The sequence below is a fragment of the Poromitra crassiceps genome (assembly GCF_964638095.1).
Source record: "Poromitra crassiceps genome assembly, contig: HAP1_SCAFFOLD_381, whole genome shotgun sequence".
Taxonomy (NCBI): Eukaryota; Metazoa; Chordata; class Actinopteri; order Beryciformes; family Melamphaidae; genus Poromitra; species Poromitra crassiceps.
In genome coordinates this window covers 122808-141645 of record NW_028152023.1, presented here as the reverse complement: position 1 = coordinate 141645, position 18838 = coordinate 122808, and the positions used below count along the sequence as shown (strand labels likewise).

General features: G+C 45.6%; 1 protein-coding gene across 1 annotated transcript; it reads left to right on the top strand.

The window, feature by feature from the left end:
- Positions 1 to 410: 410 nt before the first annotated feature.
- Positions 411 to 15911, top strand: LOC310771157 (kinectin-like; the record flags this gene model as incomplete). Its single annotated transcript, XM_083663819.1, has 9 exons — positions 411 to 437; positions 1528 to 1656; positions 2001 to 2091; positions 12127 to 12281; positions 12384 to 12461; positions 12566 to 12655; positions 12741 to 12833; positions 15563 to 15631; positions 15789 to 15911. The coding sequence occupies 9 exons, from the start codon at positions 411 to 413 to the stop codon at positions 15909 to 15911; spliced, it is 855 nt and encodes a 284-aa protein (XP_083519945.1).
- Between the last annotated feature and the right edge of the window lie 2927 nt (positions 15912 to 18838).

Genomic DNA, 18838 nt, shown 5'->3' with positions numbered 1-18838 from the left:
GGTTGGGTTAGACTTTCTCATTGTCTGTTTGTCCATCCCCTGTTTATTTTTTTGGTCTTTTTCACCATTATTTGACAGGACAGTAGGTAGACAGTGAAGATATATATATATTTTTTACATCATAATTACCACTTATACTGTACACGTGTTGTTGTTTTTTAACACAGGTAAACAGCGTGTGGTAAACGCCATTGACACATTCACATTGCCTCCCAACACGTTATGGCTGCTCCCCCGGAGCGGGCAGATGAACTCACTTTGGCTGGACACTAAACCAGTAGATTGACGCAACATTGTATATAATACATAAACTGTGGCAAAGCCACAATATGCTCAATGTAATCAATGTAACGTTATAGAAATTCACGGCTGTGAAGAACAGACCCACACTCATGTAATCTGTCAGACGTATGCGGGATCCGACAGAAATAGACCAGGTGCGTAATTTTCCCATACCGCATGTATCGGCCATCAATTAACATGGGCGAGACTCGATCCGGCGGTTTTGCCGGATCCGCAACGCAGCCGCAATGCATCTCGTGTACATTGCCTGTAAGCCTTTGTGGTACATGCTACCAGGTGAGGCACCGGGGCATCCGACTCGTCGTTTGTAATTTGGACGACAGAGTCGTAAACATTCCGTCATTTGACATTTTAAAATGATAATGAGACTATTTAATATAATTTTATTAACAAAAACATTGGCCACAATAACATTTAATATACAGAAGAACAAATTTAGATTACAGTAAAACGTCTATTAATAGCCCCGGCGTTTAATTGCTTCAATCACAGCCAGCGTATATTTGGGACATATATATATATTTGGGACTATATGGGACGGCCGTTTGATTCTTTTCGCACAAAATTCTTGCTCAGCAAAGATTGATCATAGTTTAAAAAAAAAAAAAAAATCTGTTTGTGACGGAAAATATTTGGTTAATGCAATCTCTTCCTGGAACAATGCTCATTTGCCTTCCCCTTCCTCTGCTGTCTAAACCTTTTGAAATGTCATCCTGTCTAGCTGGTCAGGCCAGGTGTGGTCCAGGCTGACATGTCATCCTGTCTAGCTGGTCAGGCCAGGTGTGGTCCAGGCTGACATGTCATCCTGTCTAGCTGGTCAGGCCAGGTGTGGTCCAGGCTGACATGTCATCCTGTCTAGCTGGTCAGGCCAGGTGTGGTCCAGGCTGACATGTCATCCTGTCTAGCTGGTCAGGCCAGGTGTGGTCCAGGCTGACATGTCATCCTGTCTAGCTGGTCAGGCCAGGTGTGGTCCAGGCTGACATGTCATCCTGTCTAGCTGGTCAGGCCAGGTGTGGTCCAGGCTGACATGTCATCCTGTCTAGCTGGTCAGGCCAGGTGTGGTCCAGGCTGACATGTCATCCTGTCTAGCTGGTCAGGCCAGGTGTGGTCCAGGCTGAAATGTCATCCTGTCTAGCTGGTCAGGCCAGGTGTGGTCCAGGCTGAAATGTTGTCTGACGCGTTGCTTAGTGCTTACTTACCCTTTGTGTGCTTTTGTGTCTGCAGTTGGAGGGCAGGGTGGAGGAGCTGCTGAAAGAGCTGAGAGAGTCGCGGGACAAACTAGTTCACCAGGACCAGTCAGCCAAGGGTGCCATCCAGCAGATTCAGAAGGAGATGGCCTACCGCCTGGAGCAGGTATAACTAGGGCCTTGACTGTCAGGTCACTATAGTTTTACCCCAGCTTGGCCCTCATTTGTATAGCCTGTGCTGGGCTTTAGATGTTGCTGTAGTACATGTACAGAACTGTACTGTATGTTGGTAGCCCAAGGCGGTGGTATGTTCATGTTTCCTTACACATTGGACACATTTAATTTTCAACTGTTGTTGTCGTGTTGTTGATAGATTCAGGTCAAAATCCTGACATTTTTGTGTCAAGTATTTGAATTTGTCATATATGATCATTTTATGCATAGTGGCTGCTCTCCCCAGGTTGAAATCCCAGTTCTAGATTCAAATTTCCCTCTTCTTCCTATTGACAGAACCGTTATCCACTGAGACGTGTCTCCAAAAGTTCGAGACCAAACAACCCCCCCGCACCTTCCCCCGCCAACGCTCCTTTGTTAGACCCACGTGGGCTCTCAGCCAATAAGCAGTGTGCACAGTGCAGCATTTGTTGAACAAATATGGCAGCTTTGTCCCGCCCCCTGGGCGTCTGGGTTCTGTCTGTCTGTCTGTCTGTCTGTCTGTCTGTTGTCTCATGCAGAGAGAGCTGCCCTCTCGCTGTGCTGCGTGTTTGACTGTGTGACTTTATTTCTGCTTTAGAATGTAACGTTAACTGCTGTGAAGCAATCACAAAACCCCCCCTGCTCCCCTGCTGCCCCCCCCCCTGCTCTCCTGCTGCCCTCCCCCCCTGCTCCCCCCCCCTGCTCTCCTGCTGCCCGCTCCCCTGCTCCCCCCCCCTGCTCTCCTGCTGCCCGCTCCCCTGCTCCCCCTCCCCCTGCTCCCCTGCCCCCCCCCCCCCCCCCTGCTCCCCTCCCCCCTGCTCACCTGCTCCCCTCCCCCCTGCTCTCCTGCTCCCCTCCCCCCTGCTCTCCTGCTCCCCCCCCCCTGCTCTCCTGCTCCCCCCCCCCTGCTCTCCTGCTACCCTCCCCCCTGCTGCCCGCTCCCCTGGTGCCCTCCCCGCCGGCCGGCCCTCCTTTTCAGTCAGAACCTGCTCCCCCCCATCGACTTATAAAGATGGACGCCATTCCATGGTTCCATTAGTGAAGCCGCTGCATGTTAGATCACCGCCCTGACGGCTGAATCCAGTATTAGGTCACAAGGCCCGCCTCCCCATGTTAGTGGATGGGAAAATTACAACCGAAATAATCACAGTATACGTCAGATAATTTTTTTCCAAAGGTGGTTTGTATCATTTTAGATAGTCATTATCATGCTAATGCCTGTGCAAGTGGTAATTTTTCTGATCAGTTTGTTTTTAAGTAGTTATTTGACATATAAAAAGGGATAAAAATGGATGATTGACAGCTGTGGCAGCCAGTCTCAAGCCGTCATTGGCTGGACAGGCTCTTCACAGTATAGAACTAGCGTTGGTTTGACATAGACAGGATACAGTGCTGCTTTGTGCTTTCATCATGTAACGCTGCCTGGAGGTCTGGGTGGCTCTGTGTGGACCCGGGACAGAGGCTCTTAGCACGGGTAGTGGCTCCCTGGAGGTCGGGGTGGCTGTGCTGGCTACCAGACATATCAATGGACCGCAATAAAAAGAACATTGTTTTGAGAAAGGCACGCGAGGAATTAACGTTGGTTGGGGACTGAAGTAAGTTCAGAAAATATGTGTTTTAGTAGTTACTCCAGCTACGTTAGCAATAGCGTTAGCCACTTTCGCTAGTCGGCTGTTTTTCATTATTTATCGGCTTAATATTACTATAACTTAACAACCGATAACGATAGCTGGAATAACACAATAATATACACATATTTTCAGAACTTACCAGGTTGTCCAACTGCCAGGAAATGTGTTTTATAAGATGGGGCCTAGTACGCAAGCACCAGCCATGAGCTAATCGCTAACCCGTTAGCGTCACATAAACAGAGGTTTTATTTCTGGTATTAAAGCAACAAACATTTTTATATGGATATCTCAGAGAAATGCTTTGACTGTGGGGCTGTTCCTTCTTCACAAGCTCCTTTCTTAGCTGTTGTAAGGATATCCGGTAGTTAACAGAGACGAGACTAGGCAGCTAGGCTAACGTTACCACTGAGCTATATTAAATGGAACGTTACAGCAGGCTGCCCTACCCACACTATACCAGTAAACAACGTAGCGTAAAGCGTCAAGGTTAGATTTGTAAAACCAACATTTGCTCCAAAAGGAATTAAATCATAAAGTTAATCAAAATGCCACGGAAACATTGGCTAGCTTAATCAACACAGCAGTGGATCGGATAATTTCCCCAGTGAGGCCGAGAGGAGCCTCCACTTCCGGTCCGGGCTGAGAGCACAGCAGCCCGGAGGAGAAATCTCCGACAACCAAAATCAGATTTTCGTACAGGCGTCATTTTGATAAACTGATCTCATAGTGGGACTCTTCCTGGTTACTTTTGGCGAGACACAAAATATTACAACTTAAAGTGTTATATTTACAGAGCTAGACTGTGTATAAATACACAACGCACTGTGCGCATTCTAGAAACAGCAGCTCTACATAAGAAAGTTCAGAGGGGCGGGGAGCTCTCAGAGGTTGTAAATCAACGGAGCTACTGCGCAGAATCTGGTTCACTGATCTGGCAGGATTTTGGCTTCAATAGACCATACAGGGAGGAGATAGGGACACTCTCTCCATTCATATTATATCTCAATGCTCCCCCCCCCCCCCTAAATTGACAAAGTGGGTGGAGTTAGGCTCAGAAAGGTGGAGAAGTTGCCCTTTCCAGTCTCTGAATTTGGTAGAAAATCATATTCCTATATTGATGGAATGCAAACTGAATTTCAGTTCCAGGCCAGGATCCTCCTGAACTTTGTTTGCTTACATGATTTCACAGTTGATCCAATAAAACATGAGATTGCAAGCATGCAATCAAGTTGAGAAACATTGAAGATCGGAGATGTTTGGCAGCAGCTTTTGTGAAGATGATGAAATGATTCTGAACTTGGGGAATACAATACACCTTGTTTAAAATATCACTGTCAAGTGTTATCCCATTCATTTGAATATATTCTTAATTCAAGTATAAGGCTGCCACTTTTTTAGGCCCCACTACAAACTAAATTGAAATGGTTGTGTGAGAGTAAAATGATTGATTGACTGCTTATTGATTGGTTGTTGATCATTGTTGACTCTGTTTAATTATGATCTATAGCTGACACTCATAGCTGACATCTCACGAGCAACTCATTTATTGATGGATCAACAAGGCATTTCATTTATTTTGCCATTACAGTTGAAACAATATACATTTCTCTTATATTTGCAGCTGCAGTATACTGTATGTATATTTATATGTATACAGCATATGTAGTCAGAATCATTGGCTCACAAATACGTTTGCATTGTATTCATCTGGGGCCGGTTGCACCAACTGGTCTTACACTGGTCTTAAGCTAAGTTGGTCGTAACTTTACGACCTAACAGCTACGCCGATTGCACCAAGACGGCTTAAGCCTTATTTTCACTATGCCCAGGCGTAACTCCTATGCCTGGTCAGGAGGAGGCGTAGAGCCTGCCTGTAACAGAGATCTCCGCGGAGACCTTTTTGACTCCTTACCGTCATCGTCGTAACACAGCCAGTTCTCCGTCTTTTGAAGCACGATGTTAAGATTATAACTAACTAGTTGTGTGGCTTAGCCTTCCCAAATGTTGCTGTTAATTCTTTTAGAATTTAATACATAGAATTGGGAACGTTACATTCAATTTCATTCAGACTGTCTGTCTGGCTCAATCGCCGCCATTTTTCCCCCGGAGCGAGGGAGGGTGGGAGGAGTGTAGTGTAGTGATGCACATACAGTAGTGGCCACTGTAAAAAAACAAAGCAAGTTATTTTCACGGGGGTCAGTGAAATAGCAGGGCGCGAGGCACATTTGTGGGCCAATCAGAGCGCATTCCCCGACAATTCACATGAACGCGCATTGCTACGACTAGCGTAGTTAAGACCAGACGTAAGCCGTGTTGGTGCAACAGGCGTAAATCCACTCTAAAGACTGGTCTTAACTAAGACCGACGTAGGAGTTACGACCAGGCATAGTTAAGACCACTTGGTGCAACCGGCCCCTGGTGATAAGAAATACTTTTTGACTACGCAGCTAAAATAAGATATGCACAGCGGTCTGTACCTTAGAAGAAGTTTTTCTCGAAGCTAGGAGCAGAACGTTCAAGGTCTTTGCACACTCAACTCTTGTTATTGCAGATCTAATCACTTGTTCGCTGAATAGTGGAGACAAGCACATTTTTCCACTGGTAGTTTGTAGTTTGCACAGCAGGCTGAAAACATGGAGGATACCACACTCCTTACAGTTTTGTCACACTTCACAATTTTCAATTTCACTGTTCAATGAGCTTTAGAAAGTCGATTTAGCAGTCGGCCATCCACCCCCCCCCCCCCCCAACCCCCCGTTAGGCCTGCCTTAATATATTGTATTAAGCAACTAAGCTTGTATTGTACCCTTGTGTTACGATTGTGACCCAGCCGGAATCAGCTGTTCCTCCCGAGGTTTGAAACAAGTGGTCATATGATGGTAGGACAACTCGATAGGCCCCGAGGCAACTCTTTTGTGAATAGACACAGCAGACACAGAGTGACACGCACCACCTCTCTGATACTCAGTCATGAAGTCTCACACTCTGCCCAAACACCAGCGTGAACACCAGAGGGAACAGAACAGTGCAGGCTCAGCACTGGAACACGCAGGTGTTATCTGATAGAGCCATGGCACAAGAGCATCTCGTTGCCATGAGGAATGATCACACACAGATGTGAAGAGCAATGGGGGAAACCAGTGAATGAGCTATCAATGAAGCAGGTGTGCAGGTCCATTATTACCTCTGTCCAGAGTGCTGGGCTGAGCTTACCATACTGTAGATGTAGATGGGCAGAGTATATTCAGCCAGTGAAAAAGTGAACTCTGTCTACAATGTTCTTCTACTGTACTAATAGGCACTCGACAAATGCATAATTTCTTTTATAGATCATTAGGGCAACATTTTTATGTTTTTGTTCGGCACAAAAAAATACTTGGCAGTAAATGCGCCTCAAATCCTACTCTTAACCTTAAGCTGACTGGTCTATTACCGGACAGTAGCAGTGAGACATCCCCACGCTCCACTTAACTCATTGAGTGCCAGCCACTTTTGGAGAACGGACGCTCCCAGTGCCAGAGTTTCAGAGCGTTTTCAGTGATTTCTCGAGGCCCACAGAATATTGTGTGATATTACTATGTAAACACCGAACACGCACAAAGAACGATGAGACTCTATTGTATCAGCAGCAAAAAAAAGTTTATTGATATAATTTTCCGTTCTTTAGTTATCAGCCGGAGAAGATAGGTCAAAAACAGCAAAAAAAAAGGCGTTTCCATCTAGGAGCTGAGATATTGAGCCTTTTGTGAAATGAAGCATTTCAAGCAAATCACTGACTCTGAAACTAATATTTTCTGACCTGAAACATCTGAACAGTAATTTCCTTCAATAAACAGCACCCACACCCCCCTCAACTCCAAACTCCTCCTCCGTGGGAGTGTCTCTGGTGGCTCTGCTCGCTGTGCTGGCTGCTGCGTGTGTCAGGCGAGTCTCTGCCTCCTGCTATGGCAGGCTCTGCTGCCTCACGGATCCACGTTCAGATGGCGGCCGCTCGTCGGGGGAGTCTGGATGGGGCTCGCGTTCGTCTGCGTTTCTGGGGTTTCGGTTGTGAGCTGGGATGAAGCTGCGTCCGATTATAGGCTTTCTGCTGCGCGTTTCAAAGTGCGCTGCACCCAGTCTATTTTCGGAGCACTCAGCCTTGTGCGCCGGCTCCCAGCGCGACACTGTATAAGCCAAACCATTGGCTTTGGTTTTATTTTCTGGCGGCTAATCGTGTGGAGAAGCTATGCAGCAGAGACAGAGACATTTGTGGGAGCGGATTGACTGCTGTTCGCAGCTAACGTTGGCTCCAGGCAGCCAGAGCAATCTGTGCCGGTCTGGCTCATGCATCGGTTTCTCTTTGATCACAGGGCTTTTTCTGCTTTTTTTTCCTCAACTTTCTCTAATCTGGAGAGCACTGTCGCCACCTAATGGGTCGGTAAAATAGGTTATACACATTCAACATGCCCCAAAATTTTACAGGAGATGGATCTGGCTTTGATCCACGTCCCACCGTCAAAAAACGCAATTGACGACTTTAGTCGTCATTGGCACTCAACGTTACTATCCGAATTGACGACTAAAGTCGTCATTGGCACTCAATGAGTTAATCCACAGTATAAGTATTGAGCAGGTTTCACAATAACAATACAAATGACATTTTTGGTATCAATACATATATTTCTGTCTCTTACCAAAACAGCTGCATCTGCCTAAGTACTGGCCATGTTTGCAGTCATGGCTACTGATGATTTACTGGCTGCTAAGCCTCGTGTCAGTGGGCAGTGTAAGTGGATGGACTTATCGGAATGGTTAAAATCGTCAGAACTAAAAAAAAGAAAATCCAATATAGACCATGCGATGTTAAGTATTTGGAAGAAATTCTAAAGATTTCCCATTTTTGCTGTTGCACACTCACTCCAAGGCGCTGTCTCATGCTAGAAGCCTGCTCCCCACCTTGTATCTCAGTGCTCAAGCATTCACAAATCCATTAGCCATGCCTGAGTAGCACAGCACCTTTTACTCCACAACCACACAGGAAACATCGCTATGGAACGGAACGTTGCCCGATGCATCACCACCATATTATATACCTCATTGGACGGCAGTGAGGAGAAAGCTATATGCAAAACAGACACTTTAATTAAGCTAAAGCCTTACTAGATGAGAAGGCCTCGATCCTACAAACTCTTAGTTAACAGCTAAGCGCCCTAACCAGCGAGCATTCATCTATCTTCCGCCGCCACGGGCGGTTAATGTAAGTCCCGGCAGACGCCTAGTCTGCGTTTTTAGATTTGCAATCTAACGTGTTAACACCCCAAGACTTGATAAGGAGAGGGCTTAAACCTCTGTCTATGGGGCTACAATCCACCGCTTTACTCGGCCACCTTACCTGTGGCAATCACCCGCTGATTTTTCTCAACCAACCACAAAGACATTGGTACCCTATATCTAGTATTCGGTGCCTGAGCCGGAATAGTCGGCACCGCCCTAAGCCTTTTAATCCGAGCAGAACTAAGCCAACCCGGAGCTCTTCTAGGAGACGATCAAATCTACAACGTCATTGTTACTGCACACGCTTTTGTAATAATCTTTTTTATAGTAATACCACTTATAATCGGAGGGTTCGGAAATTGACTCATCCCCCTTATGATTGGGGCCCCTGACATGGCCTTCCCCCGAATAAATAACATAAGCTTCTGACTTCTCCCACCCTCCTTTCTCCTTCTCTTATCCTCTTCAGGGGTAGAAGCCGGGGCAGGGACAGGATGAACCGTGTATCCCCCTCATGGGGGATACACGTGGTTACGTAGATACACATGGGTTTAAATGGAACGCAGCATAAATGTTTATTAGCACTTCTGTCTCATTTGTGTCTCATTAAATCATTGTACACACAATACTGTCTAACTCATATCTGGAGACATGTTGCAGAATGGGTCAGGTCCCATTGGTGGACAGATCTCTCTCACCCAGTGCAAGTGCAATGGCAAAATCTAGCACTCAAAATCTCCCTTTTTTTCATTTTTATTATGCCTCCGCCGGCGAAGCCAGGCCGAAGGCATTATGGATCCGGGTTGTCCGTCCGTACGTACGTACGTACGGCCGGCCGTCCGTCCGTCCGTACGGATGTTTGTTAACGCCATATCTGAGGAACGCCTTGATGGAATTTCATCAGATTCGCCTTAAACATTCACTTAGGCCCAAGGATGATCTGATTAGATTTTGGTGGTCCAAGGTCAAAGTTCAAGGTCACTGTGACCTCTCGAACGCCATTTTCAAGCTTGTTAACGCGATATCTGAGGAACGCCTTGATGGAATTTCATCAGATTCGCCTTAAACATTCACTTAGGCCCAAGGATGATCTGATTAGATTTTGGTGGTCCAAGGTCAAAGGTCAAGGTCACTGTGACCTCTCGAACGCCATTTTCAAGCTTGTTAACGCGATATCTGAGGAACGCCTTGATGGAATTTCATCAGATTCGCCTTAAACATTCACTTAGGCCCAAGGATGATCTGATTAGATTTTGGTGGTCCAAGGTCAAAGGTCAAGGTCACTGTGACCTCTCGAACGCCATTTTCAAGCTTGTTAACGCGATATCTGAGGAACAACTTGACGAAATTTCATCAGATTCGCCTTAAACATTCACTTAGGCCCAAGGATGATCTGATTAGATTTTGATGGTCAAAGGTCAAGGTCACTGTGACCTCTCGAACGCCATTTTCAAGCTTGTTAACGCGATATCTGAGGAACAACTTGACAAAATTTCATCAGATTCGCCTTAAACATTCACTTAGGCCCAAGGATGATCTGATTAGATTTTGGTGGTCCAAGGTCAAAGGTCAAGCTCACTGACCTCTCGAACGCCATTTTCAAGCTTGTTAACGCGATATCTGAGGAACAACTTGACAAAATTTCATCAGATTCGCCTTAAACATTCACTTAGGCCCAAGGATGATCTGATTAGATTTTGGTGGTCCAAGGTCAAAGGTCAAGGTCACTGTGACCTCTCGAACGCCATTTTCAAGCTTGTTAACGCGATATCTGAGGAACAACTTGACAAAATTTCATCAGATTCGCCTTAAACATTCACTTAGGCCCAAGGATGATCTGATTAGATTTTGGTGGTCCAAGGTCAAAGGTCAAGGTCACTGTGACCTCTCGAACGCCATTTTCAAGCTTGTTAACGCCATATCTGAGGAACAACTTGACAAAATTTCATCAGATTCCCCTTAAACATTCACTTAGGCCCAAGGATGATCTGATTACATTTTGGTGGTCAAAGGTCAAAGGTCAAGGTGAGCTCTCGAACGCCATTTTCAAGCTTGTTAACGCGATATCTCAGGAATGCCTTGACGGAATTTAATCAAACTTGTCTCAAACATCGACTTGGACTCAAGGATGAACTGATTACATTTTGGTGGTCAAAGTTCAAGCTCACTGTGACCTCTCACACACCCAATTTCCAAGCTCTGTAACGCAACATCACAGGAGCGCCTTGACGGAATCTCTTCCAATTTGCCTCAAATGGCGATTTGGACTCCAGAATTAACTAATGCGGAGGCATAAGTCCGCGTTGCGGTCGTTCTAGTCTTTCTTTCTTTGTCTTTTTTTAGGCAAATGTTTTTGGACAAATACAATCTACCAAATGGACCGTACTTGACTAGAAAGTAGGGATGCACCGATATGAAAATGTTGGCCGATACGATAACCAATATTAACATTGCTGTTATGGCCAATAACCGATAGTTACAGATGTCGATATGATCTCTATAAACACACACACACACACACATATATTTCTACGATAATAAAATGTGTACATAGTGAAAAACACATGTAAACACTGAATTTGCAAAAGTACGGTAATACATTTCCTTATTTCCAAAACATTTGTAAAAGCCCATAAATGATAGATTTACCACATTGTTTCCTCTCAATGTGAACATTTTGGCTGATACCGATAACAAACAGATATTAACATTGCAGCATCGGACTGATGCCAATGTGTTAAAAAATGACTATCATCGGCTGATACCGCTATGATATAATGATATATCGTGCACCCCTACTAGAAAACTTGAATAATACACCAACAAACTATAATCGGTTATTTTCTATACATTCTGGAACATGGTGCAAATGGTGTTAGCATTCTCCATCCACATACTGTTTAACATTAGCATTTGAGCTAACACTATTGTAACAAACATTACCAACGTGATTAATAAGGCATATTTGGGTGATGTACCCCCAGCCTGCCAGCTTTCAAACCATGTCAGGCTAATTTGAATTCAATCTAGCTAAAAGCAAAGAAACGTGCAGTGCATTGTTTGGAGGGTGGTAGGAAGTGAAATGCTTCTGCATTTTCTTTTCAAAATCACCTGCCAAATCCCACTTTAACCCCTATGCACGCAAATATATCTGATTACTAAGGGGCATGTTGGCAATCTGGCTTTTGGATATTTTGCCTACATTTTTTGTGTGTGGATGGATTATTAATTCTCCGTATGCCCAAATTCACATGCTCTGTTAATTAAATAAAAAAAATACATAGGGAGATACATCCTGTTAGTTGCGTGTGTTGATCAGAGTTGTGATTAAAGGGTTGGGTGGGCAGTGGGCACTGGAAGATTTTCAGATTTCAAAGTGGGCCACCGCCATGCTTCAATTTGGGAACCCCTGGTATAGGGTATTTGGGAGTGAGAATGCATCCTAAAGCCCTGATGCTATCATTTCAGATTGGGATAATGGAGCGTAGAGAGAGGGAGAGCCAGATTCTGGTCATGTCTGCTCAGATGACCACTACACGTTGTCCTCATTCGTACAGCCAGTGTTCAATCTCCTCTACTCTCCTTTTCCCCCGCCACTCTGCCCCCTCCCATCACCGTGCAGGAAAACCAGACGACACTGGAGTCATTCCAGGCTGAGTGTCGAGATGTTCTGCACAGACTTCTGCCCCATGTGCCTCTACCCAATGAGCAGGTATATTTGCTCTTCTAAGCGGTACCCTCATTACTCCTTCCCTCTGGTGCTGCTCTTGTCCCTGTTCCACTGATGTGTCTCTTCACCTTTCCTGTCTAACAGAACCATAAGGAATGGCTACACAGGTTTGAGGCGGCAGTAGCACAGTCCAGTTCCACCCCTGCATCAGGGGACTCTGAGGTAATTAAAGTGGAAACTTGATCGTTATTCCTCTGCTACTGAGATTTAGGGCGAAGGTAGACTCACCATGGATTTACCACACTACCATACTTTTCTCTTATCAGGGACTGGCTGCGAAGCTGAAGGAGTCAGAGGAAACCCAAAGGATTATGCAGAAAGACTGTGAGACATACAAGAAGGTTTTGGCAGAGACGGTGAGATGAGGTTTTTGTGTCAAGTTCATGGTTGTGTGGTGGTAATGTTTGTGGAACTAAGCTGTCATACCTGCCGTGTCCACAGGAGGGCATGCTGCAGCGCCTCCAGAGCAGTGTGGAGCAGGAGGCGTCTCGCTGGAAGGTGAAGCTGGACGTATCGCAGGGAGAGCTGAAAGAGGTATTGCATTCAGGTTAAGCTGCAAAACGACTCCCACACTGAATACCAAATCACTGTAGGTGTATAAATCATTGCATCTTGTGCCCTTTTCGTTGCATCATTCTTCTTTGTCCTAAATACTGGAACATGTCGCCTCCCAACTCAAAGCCCACCTCATGTCCAACGACCTGTTCCAACCATTTCAATCCATCCTCCTCGACCTCACTGCAGCTTTTGACACCATCAACCCGTCACCACATCATTATCCTCTACGGCCTTGAATCCTCCCTCAACATCACTGGTACTGCCCTCTCCTGGCTAAGGTCATACTGTATCTCACAAACAGACCACAGTTCATCACAATCAACAACTGCACCGCTCCTCTGTCCCAAGACATCCCCCAGGGCTCGTGCTTGGTCAACACATCCACAACCGCTGACGGCCAAATTCCACTGAGTTCGCTCCGTCTGCGCTGCGGTACGGCTTCGGAGCCGATACGTTTCCACTCTAATCAATGTGTCAACTCCGACCTACTCCGCTGCGTTGCGTGTCTACTCCGTCCCAGCTCCGACGATTCGGAGCTCCGAAGCAGATACGCAAGGCTTCTATTTTTCACGGATGTCGGAGCAAAGCCGCAGCAAGTTGGGCGGAGCTAGGCCTGGAGTCAACAGGTCTAGAGGTGCTTACAGCATTCAATATCAAGCCAGAGGACAAACATGTATGAGGAAAAGTTAATCATTGAAGTGGAAAACCACAAAATAATATATGACACGACACATCCTTTTCACAAATTCAAAATTCATCTACCAGAGCCTCTACCAGAGGAGACTGTAAAATTCCACATAGGAGAAGTACTGTAGCTTTGGCCAGTCAGCCTTCTCCTACAGAGCAGCACATACCTGGAACACTATACCCGTAGAACTGAGAAACATCTTTCATCACAACGCTCTGAAGAAGGCTCTTTGCCGAAACGCGTAAGCGTTTTGTTTTTGTGTGATGTGAGCCAATAAATCAAGTGAAATGTGAGTATTTTGTCCTCCTTGACTTTGAAAACTGAGATGTGCTACCCTTTCAGCCTTTTTTGAACAGATTTTGGATTTTGGGTTTGGCACTCCACTGAGAAACCCATTGTTGAAGCGCAACCTTCTTTTTCTAAACAATCTTTCATCACATCTTTCAACTCCTTCTCCAACTCCATAAAACATTGTCTATTGAACAATCAAACATGCATCCATACTCCAGGATAGCATTTCTCGTTGTTTGTCATTGTTTGTCTGCTTTGTACGGCATGCGGTTTTGTCTGTGCTTTTGTCCGTGCTTTACAGTAAACCAGGGGCTGCATAATTGTGCTTATATGCTTTTGTCTGTTTTTATGTGCTTATGTGCTGTTGCTCTGGCATGTATTGTATAGAATATGCTAATGTAATCTTGCATTTTCTTTTTTATATGTGCTCATGCATGTTCTTTTTATATGCTATTAATGTGCTTGTGCTTTTCTTCTTTTATATGCTTTTGTCTACTTATGTCTTCTGTACTATTGCATGTGTTTGTTAATGTTTCACATATAACATCAACCTGCCAGGGACTGCAGATGAAAATTAGCCTGTATGGCTAAATCTGGCACATTTACATGATGGACTCACGTGCTCATGCTAATTAATGTGCATTGTCCCTTTTCTTAAATAAATAAACAAACAAACAAACAAGGACAACACCAAGCAAGTCCACCCCTCCTCTGCTTCTCCAGTTGGGAACAATGATCTTCTGCCTGTTTGTTGTTGTATTTATCCCACATACAAAGTGTCTCGCGCAATTTCACCGCGAGAACTTGTCGGTCTCGTCACTCCAGCTGTCTGGCGGAGCGGAGCCGTGACGTGACGTGCTCTGCACGCAGCCGTTGAGTGTTGGCGGAGCACGGAGCAAAACCGGAGCACAGCCGCAACGCAACGCAAATGCACTCAGTGGAATCCCGGCGTGAGTCTTCTTCGACAGAATCCTCTCCTTCAAACACCACGTAAAACAAATCAACAGAACTGCCTTTTTCCACCTAAAAAAACATAGCTGGCTAGTCTCCGCCCATCACTCTCCTCCTCTGCTGCCGAAACGCTGATCCATGGTCTCATCACATTCACAATTGACTACTGCAACAGCATTCTTTATGTCCAAAATAAACTCCAGTACCTCCAGAACTCACTGCCGCTATGATGCCAAGTCTGTCTCCACCACACTCAGGACCAAGCGCCGGACCTTGGATGCCCAGAGAATTCTACGTAGTTGCCCCCTCTCTCTGGAACTCCCCAAACACACGGGGGGCATGGTGGTGCAGTGGTAGCGCTGTCGCCTCACAGCAAGAAGGTCCTGTGTTCGATTCCCGCCTGGGACGCTGTGGGCGCTGAGGGTGTGTCTCCATCCCCGAGTCCTCAGTGCCTACTGCCCAGATGGGCTCTTCAAAAGGGCCTTTCTGTGCGGAGTTTGCATGTTCTCCCCGTGCTCCCCTGGGGTTTCCTCCGGATAGGAACCCCCCGCTAAAAACATGCACAAAAAACACTGAGACTGCACACAGCCGTCCATGTTCAAATCACTAATCAAAACTCACCTTTTCAGAACTGCTTTTAGTGTGATTGTTGCATGTTGTGTTTTTAGTGTGTATGTTATTTCCTATGATAGATATATGTAAATATGTTATATGTAAAGTGTCTTGAGTACCCTGAAAAGTGCTCTATAAATAAAATGTATTATTATTATCCTAGATGAACCTGAAAGTTACAGCACTGGAGCAGGAGATTGAGAGACTAAGTGATGGAGCAGACTTGGAAAACGTCAGTGAAACGCACTTCTTCTAAGACTTACACTCTCATATCTTGATTTAGAATAATAATAGTTATTAATTTTATCATTGCAGCTATTTATTTTTTTAATTGGAACATGTGTACATCTCATAAGTGTGCATCTCTGAATCTCTGTTGTGCTCCATAGTTGAGAAGAGACAAGCAGCACTTGGAGTCTGAGTTGGAGAGGGCAGAGCATGAGAGCGCCACCTATGTGACGGAGGTCAGAGAGGTGAGCAGAAACAGGGCGTCCTCACTGTGTTACTCATGATCCCCGGTCATGTCATACTGTTCATCTTACTGTGGCATAGGGACGAGCTCTGTTGGGTGGGTGTCTGTTATGTTTGTCATATGTGTTTCAATGGGTGGTTATGACATGCTCTACAATACATTGTTTAATTGGGGCATATGTAGTTCACACAACAATGAATATTTCACTATTGTTGAATTGATGGTGCACATGCATCTCTAGTTATGGTTTTGCGTTGTCCGTCCGATGTTCGTGAATGCGATATCTCAGGAACGCCTTGACGGAATTTCTTCCAATTTGGCTCAAACGTCAACTTGGACTGAAGGATGAACTGATTAGATTTTGGTTATCAAAGGTCAAGCTCACTGTGACCTCTCGAACACATTTTCAAGCTCATTAACGCAATATCTCTGCAACATTGTTTGTTGTTTATTAAACATCTTGAGGAATTTCATCAAATTTGCCTCAAACGTCCACTTGGACTCCAGGATGAACTGATTACATTTTGGTGGTCAAAGGTCAAGGTCACTGACCTAACGAACGCCATTTTCTCGCTCATTAACATGTTGCGGAATTTCTTCACATTTTGCTCAAACATCAAAGTCTGGACAGACATGGATGTCGACTGCTCACTTGTTGGTGGAGGCATATATGTGAGGTGCGGTCGTTCTAGTTACCACTGGGTCAGTACATCAAAGGACGTGTTTCAGCGACCGTTGCATATCTGTTCCATCTGTTGGTGCTGTGACCTTTGACCTCCTGATTGGTTGCCGGTAATCAGTGGTGGGTGCCTGAGGTAGGGTCAAGAAGACAGAGGTCCCAGTGAGGCCAGCACCATGGGCAGATCTTTGTCTGAACAGAGATGGAAAGTTTTTCAATCATGTCTAGATAGTTGTCTGCACACTGCCTGTGGACGTCAGATGAGAGGGGGGGTGACACCACTTTATCCAGCGTGAGACCCTGCCCCTCTAAGGGTCTCTGCACGCCCCTGAGCAAAAGCAATAGTAATGTAACGAGTAACATAGCTAATTACTTTTGATACCAAGTACAGTAATAAGTGAAGTAATTGTATTACTTTTTAAAGGAGTAATCTCTCTCTCTGTGTGTGTGTCTCTCTCTCATTCTGCATCTCTTTCTCTCCTGTGTTTGAAAAATGTCTTCAAATGTGCTTATCATGACAGAAATTATCTAGATTGACAACGTATTCACGAACGATAGAGTGAGTCAAATAATTAACAGATACTAGACAAACAATTGCACTGATTCTGCACATCAACAATTGCATAAAAGCAATTCAGTACATAGAGTTGAAGTCAATGTATAACGATACAGGGACACTGGGAGGGATGGGGGAGCACTTCTGACAAGACAACATTTGCCTGAGGTATAGGTCAAGACAGAGGTCCCAGTGAGGCCAGCACCATGGGCAGATCTTGTCTGAACAGAGATGGAAAGTTTTTCAATCTGTCTGCACACTGCCTGTGGGTGTCAGATGAGAGGGGGCGTGACACCACTTTATCCTGCTGTGGGACACAGCGAGTAAAGACCTGACCGCCCTGGAACTCTGCTGTCTGTCAGTTGATCCACCACCTCTGCTGATCTTGGGAGAGTTGTAGAGTAGCACACGCTTCCTCCGACACATGCGCAGTTGCCAGCCGCTTCTTTTCACCTGACAGTGAGGCGCATGGGAAGATCACGCTATTCCCCCCAGTTCCCCTCCCCCCGAACAGGCTAGCCCCGACCGACTAGAGGAGGCGCCAAGTGCAGCGACCAGGACTCACACCCCAATGGCTTCCCACCCGCAGACACGGCCAATTGTGTCTGTCGGGAACGTCTGAGCCGGAAGTAAGAATTGAACCGGGATCTCTGCGGTGGTGGGTGGGTAGGTGTCGGTGATGCGTCAGAGATTTTCGTGTTCTTTATTTGAATTAAAAGTTAACATTGTTACCAACACGAGGGTCGCATGTTGCCCCCAGCTTGGTCGGGCGTCCATAAAGGCACGATTGGCTGTGTCCGTGGGTTCGAAGCCGGATTATGGGTATTTGTCCTGGTCCTGGTTGGTCAGAGCACATGTTCAAAGCAGAAGGGAACTGGTGGGAATAGCGTGATCCTGAAAAGTCAAATGGAACTGGCAGCACTCACAGGTGAAGTTTCACAAAAAGCTTTAAATCCACATAGAGCAGTAAACAAAACAGACGCGTTTCAGCCTGTGGCCTTCCTCGGTGTAGACTTGAAGCTGTGAGTTCTGCCACTTCCATTTGACTTTTCATGTTTTGTTGGGCCGGCACTCAAAGTATTTAACACTGAGTTGAGCACACAATTTCTTGGACTTAATAGCGTGATCCTCCCACGTGCTACGTCCTGCCAGTGAAGCTCCCTGCTGTCAGGTGACAAGAAGCGGCTGGCAACCAGTGTTGGGGGGGTAACTCATTACAAAAGTAACATATTACATGTAATATATTACTTTTAGCAGTAACTCAGTAATATAACTTATTACTTATAGGATTTCAGTAATATTATACCAGTTACTTTGTCAAGTAACTCAAGTTACAAATTGAGTTACATTTGATAAAATCAAAGCACATATTTAAAAAAAGATAGTTATTTTCTAATCAAACTGTGTGTGTAGCGAAGCTTGTGGGCTTGCTGGGGGCGAAGCTTTTGGGCTTGCCTCGTGAAGTGTGCTGGATCGTAGATGAGGGCTCACGGGCCGTGATCGGTCAGAATCACAGATTAGTCGTGGCAAGGGTTGACATTATGAAGGAGAATAGGGAAGGAAGGGTACAGCGTCACAGAACGCTTTGTTTATATACCCCGTTGGTGATGTCACAACGTCCAAGGAGCTATGACATCATCGGTGACCCCGTAAAGTCCCGTCTGCCATCACAGTCAGCCTAGACGTCTGACATCGCCGATGACCTCACAGGTGAACTCTGACGTCATCATTG